Source organism: Lampris incognitus, chromosome 3, assembly GCF_029633865.1.
Source record: "Lampris incognitus isolate fLamInc1 chromosome 3, fLamInc1.hap2, whole genome shotgun sequence".
Taxonomy (NCBI): Eukaryota; Metazoa; Chordata; class Actinopteri; order Lampriformes; family Lampridae; genus Lampris; species Lampris incognitus.
In genome coordinates, this window is record NC_079213.1 from 73,595,158 (window position 1) to 73,604,571 (window position 9,414).

The 9,414-nt window shown below is 42.0% G+C and overlaps 1 protein-coding gene across 1 annotated transcript in view; it reads left to right on the top strand.

Moving 5' to 3' along the window:
- slc1a7b (solute carrier family 1 member 7b) overlaps positions 1 to 9,058 on the top strand; it is a 144,106-nt gene extending 135,048 nt beyond the window's left edge. The window contains exons 7-11 of the mRNA XM_056276042.1: positions 57 to 290; positions 1,620 to 1,814; positions 7,389 to 7,523; positions 7,710 to 7,809; positions 8,795 to 9,058. Of these exons, the coding sequence (XP_056132017.1) occupies positions 57 to 290; positions 1,620 to 1,814; positions 7,389 to 7,523; positions 7,710 to 7,809; positions 8,795 to 9,058 (928 nt within the window). The remainder of the gene's footprint in view (positions 1 to 56; positions 291 to 1,619; positions 1,815 to 7,388; positions 7,524 to 7,709; positions 7,810 to 8,794) is intronic.
- Positions 9,059 to 9,414: the final 356 nt, after the last annotated feature.

Sequence of the window (9,414 nt, forward strand, 5' to 3'; positions counted from 1 at the left end):
TTTATGTCAGATGTACCATTGTTAAAATGGATTTTTGACTCTGCTTGTCATGTCAGGTACTTCCCATTTGGCATTGTATTCCTGGTGGCTGGTAAGATCCTAGAGATGAGTGACCCTTCAGCAATGGGAAAGAAGCTGGGCTTCTATGCTGTCACCGTGGTATTTGGTTTGGTATTGCATGGCCTCTTCATTCTCCCAGCTATGTACTTCTTCATTACTAAAAAGAGCCCCATTGTTTACATACGGGGAATCCTGCAGGCCCTGCTCATTGCTCTGGCAACCTCCTCCAGGTAAAAGAGAATGAATACGTGTTAAACTAACCTGTCACATTTACATGTCTCGATGGATGCTCAATAATCAAGGTGTAGAAATCCAAGAAAGCCTGCCTGGGGTGTCTCATTTACACTTCCTACAAGATAAACAATACTGTTTATCTCAATAAAGCAAGTATCTTCCATTTACATTTATATTCTACCTGCAAAAAAACTGCAACATCAAAATGTCAGCATTAGGTATGTACAGCAATAAGTCTTCCATTTTATCTGTTTTTCTCTATTTTTCCCTCCCTTATCACTTTGTTAGCTCACCGCTTGTTCAAGACATTTATTTTCTTGTGTGTTCAAAGTTAAAATTGCTCTGGTTTTAATCACATACCTTTATTATAATGCAACAGTTTCCTGTCAGTGGAGTAATGTTTCAATAAGAGGGACTTGATGTCCCTTTCACTTGACGTCAAAGGGAAGTCAAGTCAAGTTTACAATTACAATTTACAATTTCATTTAGCAGATGCTATCATCCAAAGGGACGTACATCTGGGAGCTGATACAACACAAAGCTTCAAATAATTGAATTTATAATGCCCGCAATTACAATTACAGTGTTAAAGGGGTTTATATGCCCACAGTGAAAAGCGTGCATACTCTCAGCCCCGCACTGCAGTAAAAGAAACCCTATGTCCTTAGACCCTCAATTTGGACTAGGAAAAACTCCGTAGAACAAAAGCAATAAGTGAGGAGATTAGAAACCTCTTATGTGTGTTGCTGAAACTGTGGTGAAAGTTTGTGTGTGTGTGTGTGCGTGTGCGCGCGTGTGTGCGTGTGTGCGCACGCGCGTGCAATAATACTGCAGGAAATTGTTCCTTCGCTCTGAACTTTTAAGTACCCCAACTTCCCCATTTGATTTGGATGATTGTTCAAGTGGCAGATTAGAGAAAATACTTGTGGTAATATGGTGCTGCTGAGCGGAGAGTCCATGGCTCGAGTCAAGCCAAAACCAGACTCTGAATGCAAAGTGTGTTTCAGTGACCAGTGACCATGTACATGTGTATGTGTATGTGTGTGTTTATTTGCATTTAATCCTCTACTTAACCCACATCCTCTCATTGTGCCTCTGGGCTATGAAAAGCCTGCTTAGATGGCATCTATGTCCCGTGATGGATTAGTGCATCATTGCTCTTAAATACTACACTAGCACTGCTGTAACTCTTTCAGCGCTTTTCTTACCTTAACAGGCCATTACGAAATGTGTTACTTGTTGTAGCCAGTGATAAATTAACAACCACCCAATAACCTGTCATTCTTCTGAGTTGTTCATCTCATTTTGCCCTGTGTCTTCCACAGCTCTGCAACTTTGCCTATCACCTTCAAGTGCCTCTTAGAGAACAACCACATCGACCGCCGCATCATACGTTTTGTGCTGCCCGTGGGTGCGACCATCAACATGGATGGCACTGCTCTCTACGAGGCTGTGGCAGCCATATTCATCGCCCAGGTTAATAACTATGAACTGGACTTTGGCCAGATCATCACTATCAGGTTAGTACTAAGCAGATAATCAGCTAGTGCGACTGTATCATGCCATCTGTGCCCAGAGCTTAACATGGTAAAGATATGATGAGGCTTTACCATTTTCCCTGAAAAATGGTACAGCTGAAGCTCACTAAACTATACCATTAAAGACAGGATGTCATTTGTACTCATTTATTACATGAACCAGTAGAAATTATTATTATTCTGTGGAGTTTGTCCTAGTCTTATTTGTACTGGTTCATTGCATGAACCAGTACAAATAAGCCTGATGAAATTCCTTGAAAAACTGTGTTGAAAGCTTGGGGAAAAAAATATATATATCAACACGGATAAAGGAAAAAAGATTTTAATTTTTTCCTGTATCGGTGTTGATATTCCGCTCGTCATTAGTCAAGCACTCAACACCAGTGACGGTTTTGGTTAAAAAACGCTATTTATATATATATAATGAACAATCATCAGCTCTATATATATAATATATATAGAGCTGATGATTGCTTATGGCATGAAACAGGCTTGTACTGTCTCATAAAGAATTTATAGGACAGTACATAATATATTCTCATTAATATTACTATATATATAGATGCAGTGAAAAAAACTTTTAATACATAGCAGTACAAGCTTGTTTCGTTCATCGCACACTCATCAGCTGCTTATGTATATATATACTATATATGTATATACACTACCGTTCAAAAGTTTGGGATCACCCAAACAATTTTGTGTTTTCCATGAAAAGTCACACTTATTCACCACCATATGTTGTGAAATGAATAGAAAATAGAGTCAAGACATTGACAAGGTTAGAAATAATGATTTGTATTTGAAATAAGATTTTTTTTACATCAAACTTTGCTTTCGTCAAAGAATCCTCCATTTGCAGCAATTACAGCATTGCAGACCTTTGGCATTCTAGCTGTTAATTTGTTGAGGTAATCTGGAGAAATTGCACCCCACGCTTCCAGAAGCAGCTCCCACAAGTTGGATTGGTTGGATGGGCACTTCTTGCGTACCATACGGTCAAGCTGCTCCCACAACAGCTCAATGGGGTTCAGATCTGGTGACTGCGCTGGCCACTCCATTACCGATAGAATACCAGCTGCCTGCTTCTGCTCTAAATAGTTCTTGCACAATTTGGAGGTGTGTTTAGGGTCATTGTCCTGTTGTAGGATGAAATTGGCTCCAATCAAGCGCTGTCCACTGGGTATGGCATGGCGTTGCAAAATGGAGTGATAGCCTTCCTTATTCAGAATCCCTTTTACCCTGTACAAATCTCCCACCTTACCAGCACCAAAGCAACCCCAGACCATCACATTACCTCCACCATGCTTAACAGATGGCGTCAGGCATTCTTCCAGCATCTTTTCATTTGTTCTGCGTCTCACAAACGTTCTTCTTTGTGATCCAAACACCTCAAACTTGGATTCATCCGTCCACAACACTTTTTTCCAGTCTTCCTCTGTCCAATGTCTGTGTTCTTTTGCCCATCTTAATCTTTTTCTTTTATTGGTCAGTCTCAGATATGGCTTTTTCTTTGCCACTCTGCCCTGAAGCCCAGAATCCCGCAGCCGCCTCTTCACTGTAGATGTTGACACTGGTGTTTTGCGGGTACTATTTAATGAAGATGCCAGTTGGGGACCTGTGAGGCGTCTGTTTCTCAAACTAGAGACTCTAATGTACTTATCTTCTTGCTCAGTTGTGCAACGCGGCCTCCCACTTCTTTTTCTACTCTGGTTAGAGCCTGTTTGTGCTGTCCTCTGAAGGGAGTAGTACACACCGGTGTAGGAAATCTTCAATTTCTTAGCAATTTCTCGCATGGAATAGCCTTCATTTCTAAGAACAAGAATAGACTGTCGAGTTTCAGATGAAAGTTCTCTTTTTCTGGCCATTTTGAGCGTTTAATTGACCCCACAAATGTGATGCTCCAGAAACTCAATCTGCTCAAAGGAAGGTCAGTTTTGTAGCTTCTGTAATGAGCTAAACTGTTTTCAGATGTGTGAACATGATTGCACAAGGGTTTTCTAATCATCAATTAGCCTTCTGAGCCAATGAGCAAACACATTGTACCATTAGAACACTGGAGTGATAGTTGCTTGAAATGGGCCTCTATACACCTATGTAGATATTGCACCAAAAACCAGACATTTGCAGCTAGAATAGTCATTTACCACATTAGCAATGTATAGAGTGTATTTCTTTAAAGTTAAGACTAGTTTAAAGTTATCTTCATTGAAAAGTACAGTGCTTTTCCTTCAAAAATATGGACATTTCAATGTGATCCCAAACTTTTGAACGGTAGTGTATATATATAGTAATAATGATAAAAAATTGTTTTCATTCATTAATTTTCATTTATTCAACCTTTATCTAACCTTGGAAAACACACTGAGGGACAGACCCTCATTTTCAGTAGTGGCAAGAAAAATTATTTCACAACCTAAGTAATTTGGTTAGGGTTACTGGGATTTTACAGCAATGACACCAATCACAATAAATTATTATAATATCAACAGAAAACAAGCCGCTGTATCTGCCATTATCAATCTTTGCAAGCTTCACTTTTATTATGTGTTGTGGTGGTGTTTGACAGTAACACAAAGTGAGTGTTTGGTGTTACACAGCAACTTATAGATTTACACAATCTCCAAAAAAAAACTGGTCCAATAATAGTGTAGTTTTTGTGTTATTGCGGAATGGACATAATTCAGATGGCCTCGCTGTAAGGACATGTCGTTTAGAAGACGTTTTTGTTCAAAGAGGACAGGGTGTTTGTTACATGTTTAACAGTGTGATGGTACCATGCCCATGAAAATTATTCTCGGTCCAACCAAAAGCAAATGATTTTTTTGTCCAACAGTTGTCGTACTCCCTTGTTCTCTATGCCCTGGGTTTCCATATGATGCTATGATAAGGTAGCCATAGAGGAAAACTGCACACTAATCTCTCTCAAAAGAGCCATTTGACCATGATAAAATGCCTTCTCCCAGTCACGCCACCACTTGGCTTCTGACCCCGACCCCCATGCTCTCCCACCTCATGTTTTGGTTGGTCACTATGCTACGGTGATGTGGCTTTACTCGCCTCCATCAACCTTTGGATTCTCATCTCATTCCAGCAGATGCACACTACATGTTGATAATGCACATGTTCATTCATCCAGCAGCCATATAGGCAATGTCCTCCAATCATACTTTTTTTTCTTTCCCCCTTTTTCTCCCCAATTGTATTTGGCCAATTACCCCACTCTTCTGAGCCGTCCCGGTCACTGCTCCACCTCCTCTGCCGATCCGGGGAGGGCTGCAGACTACCACATGCCTCCTCTGATACATGTGGAGTTGCCAGCTGCTTCTTTTCACCTGACAATGAGGAGTTTCACCAGGGGGACGTAGTGTGTGGGAGGATCCCACTATTCCCCCCAGTTCCCCCTCCCCCCTGAACAGGTGCCCCGACAGACTGGAGGAGGTGCTAGTGCAGCGACTGGGACACATACCCACATCCGGCTTCCCACACCGCAGACACAGCCATTTCTGTCTGTAGGGACATCCAACCAAGCCGGAGGTAACTCGGGGATTCGAACCGAAGCTCCCCGTGTTGGTAGGCAACCGAATACACCACTATGCTACCCGGATGTCTCCAATCATACTTTTGGCTGATATAAGGGTGTAGTTGCTTGCAGGCAGTTTAGAGAAAAGAAAAAACAAAAACAAATATAGAACTATTGCTCTCTACGGATTAACATTCTCTGATTTATTATATATTATATATTTTCTAAAACAAACTAACAGTTGACTCATATAATATGTGTCTACCTAAATGCATTCCAAGTTTTGAAGGTGAAAATTGATTTATCACAAAAAATGAGTGGGTGATGTTCATGGGCCCCCTAGGTATGAGCGGAATTATGATTCTGAATTCTGAATGAAGGGTCTCAATGGATTTTTTTTTTAACCATTCATTGATTAATGTCTGTTTCCTAGTTCCACATCTGTCCAGCACAACAACTCACAGGAATGTCATGTGCCCCTGGTGGAACCCGGTTGTCAGGTTATTTCACAGTAATCCATCCATTATCTTAACCACTTATCCTGCTCTCAGGGTCGCAGGGATGCTGGAGCCTATTCCAGCATACTGTGATTAAATGATGGAGAAAAGTCTGCAAGTAAACAGAGGCGCCACAGCAACTAGAGAGAGGCTCAGGAATCAGGAATAGTTTATTTGTCATTTCTTCTTATGTACTAGTACGTACACAAAAGAAATGAAATTCAGTTTCCCCCAGCCCACAGCAGTGCAACACAAAAGACAAAAACACATACCCAAAAACCTCCAAAACACCACCACCAAAAACATACAAAAATGGAGAGAACAAAGCAAAAACAGCCAAAAACACAGTCCACCCAGTACAACACAGTCCAAAAACTCCACCGTCCAGAGAAGAACGAACGCCAGCCAGGATGACGTTGGAACTGTCGGTCTGCATGGGATAGCAGTTAGCTTAGCCTACCCCGCGTCCGCGTCCTGTCCGACCGCCCTTGGTGTTTACTCTTCAGGCGCAGCTCCAAGCAGGGCTGTGGTCCTTGGGCCCATTGGATGTAGCAGACCAAGCTCCCTCAGCCGATCCAACACTAGCTCTCCAGCCAGACACCTTCGACACACCTCCCCCGCACTCCACGCGACAACACAAACGCATATGCAGACAAAAACACTGCACAGTCGACGCTAGGCAAGGCCGCCGCCAGACCACCTCAGTGTTCCTCTCAGGCAGGGCCATGGGCTAGCAGTTACCTTAGCCTGCCACACTTGCCTCCTCCTCGTGCCCACAGGACACAGCAGACCAAGCTCCCTCAGCCGATCCAGTGCCAGCTCTCCCAGCCAAGCAAAATCGACCATCAAAATAAAAACTTCATAGGCTGAGACCAAGGCTGGAATTAACTCCACCTCTAATGTCTTGAAAAAAAAGACTGAGCTAAGTGGAGTCTCTCTCAGCACAAACATTAAAGAGTGGCAAAAATTCAAATGTCCAGTCACCCATCCAATGACTTATTAGGTAGAAAATATATTAGATAGTAGGAAAGAAAAGATAAAAAAGACAGACAGATGGAGGAGTTACCTGAAAAGTGGTAGATGGTAGCAGATAGTTTTTTTATTCTCGATAATAAGAGATAATAATAGAATGTTCCTATGTTTTTGGGAGCGCCTGTGCACTCGCAAAAACAGGGACATTCTAGTATTATCTCTTATTATCGCTTATTATCTAGAACATGGTCCTATACCACAGGAACAACAGCCAATGATGTTAAGGTGGAAGACGCACTTTGCTTTATGTCTCAGTGCTTGACATTGCTGCTGGGTCAACAACAGACTTTTTCAAAATGGCCTCCATTTATGGTCATTCCTCTGTTGATGCTGCTTTTGCTGTTGTTTAACTCATTGAGACAAGTCTGAGCTGTGCTAAGCTCAGTTATGGTGCATCTTTTTACTTCTTTGCATGGTGTGAATGATAATAGCGTCTCCTTAATAACTTCATCCACAACACCCAACCCCACCCCACCCCACCCCACCCCACCACTCAATCCTCAGCATCACAGCCACGGCAGCCAGCATCGGTGCAGCAGGAATACCACAAGCAGGACTGGTTACCATGGTGATAGTGCTAACGTCAGTCGGGTTGCCAACCGATGACATTACTCTAATCATCGCAGTAGACTGGGCATTGTAAGTAGTATGTGGGTTCACTTTGACCTTTTTTACCTATAAACTGAAGTATGATTTAAGCATTTTCCTGAAATAATCATCCCCAGAGCAAAAACACCCGAGGCTTTGGTCACATGCCTTTCTCAGCCAGAAATTGTGTGCAATATATTCAGCTCCTGCCCTCCCCAAACACTCCTTCTTCCACAGAGACAGATTCCGGACCATGGTGAATGTAATGGGAGATGCTTTGGCCACGGGCATCATGGCACATATTTGCAGGAAAGACTTCATGAAAGAAGGAGATGGGGTGAGTTTTTCTCCCCAAGGCATAAAAACCACAAAACGTGTTATGTTGTAACAGGCCACAATGTCTTGGAGACATGCGAATGATGACGCTCAAGAAATAAGCGCTCATAGCTGCATCTCACAGGGCTGCAGCAAAGGTTTCTCAAAATGTGGGAGCTCTGGGAACTGTACCATTAAACATAATGAATAGTGATGACTCAGTTTGCTAGACTGATGTCAAAACCACTTCCCGTTAATGCTTTCTGAAACACACTGACAGCTGAAATGAGTCCAGCTGTAACTTTCTTCATCTCTTCAAACGTCAAATCCGTGCCTAAAAACCCAAAATGGGAAGCTATCAGAAAGGAATTTAGTATTTTCTTGAGTTAAAAATGATGTAAAATTAGATCATATAAGATCATACAAGATTTTAATTTAAGTGCTCACCCAGTAAAGTCATAATAGTAATGATGATAATAAAAATTAAAACTTTATATAAAGTTCTCACCCACTTTGTCACAGTGCACTTTTCAAAAAAGTGAAGTAATTGAATTAAGATAAAGTGTAATAGAAGGAAAAGGTAAAATAGAAATAATTAGAATGCTTTGTGAATTACATTTAGAAGGTTGCAGAGGACTGTTTTAAAAAGCCTGACTTAAATTAAAGAAGGAAAAAAAAACAAATTTTAGGAGTTATTTTAAAGATAATGCTGTGACAAAGCTAGCCTGGCTTCCCCAAGAGCCCTAACAGAAAAGGCGTGTCGCCTTTGGTCCTCAGCCCGGTGTTTTGATAGTGATGTTACATCACGGGTATCGCTAATTTCTTACAATCTCTCTACCTCTCCCTTCATCTTCATTCCCCCACCTTTTATTTCTTATTTCATCGTATGCCTCTTATGACTTCTCTTTCTGTGACATCCTGACATGTCCGTTTCATCCTTTTCATTATGCCTCTCAATGTCCTGTCATGCAACCTGCCTCCCTTCCTGTGATCATGCTGGTCTCCAGGTGCCTTTGATTTGTGAGAGCAAACCTGTGGTGAACACCCCTCCGCTCATGAACTGTCAGAACAACAACGGCAGTTACCGGCCCTCCTTAGGGGTAAAACCTGAGCACATCCCACCCGATGTAGCCAGACTGATGCAGCTGGAAGAGGGTATTCGACCGCCACACCCAACAGAGAGGAAAAAGCCTCCCATTCCCCCGAGGCACCTGAAAAAAGACAAGGAGCACTGCACCATAGATATGAATGGCCTTGAGACGAATGTATAATCTCCTCCTCCTCCTCCATGATAACATCAGGGTTGTCTGCATAACTGCATTCGTCAGAACCTCATTGCAAAGGTCAGAGCTGGAAATGGAGAGAGAATGCAGCGGGGACTCATATGTGTCTATCTGCTTATTTTGGTGAAGATAAAAAACATGATGCCCATGACAAGATTTTCTCTCATGTTATCATGAAAGGTGAACTACGGAGATGGAGAATCTCAACTGGGAAGCATGACATGGGACAAAGTGAAGAATTGTTTTTTTCTGAGGCCAGAAAGACAGCGTTGCCATTTAATTCCTACCAATGGGTTTGGTCTGCAAAAAAAAACAAAAAAAAACAAAAAAACGCAAACCTTCAT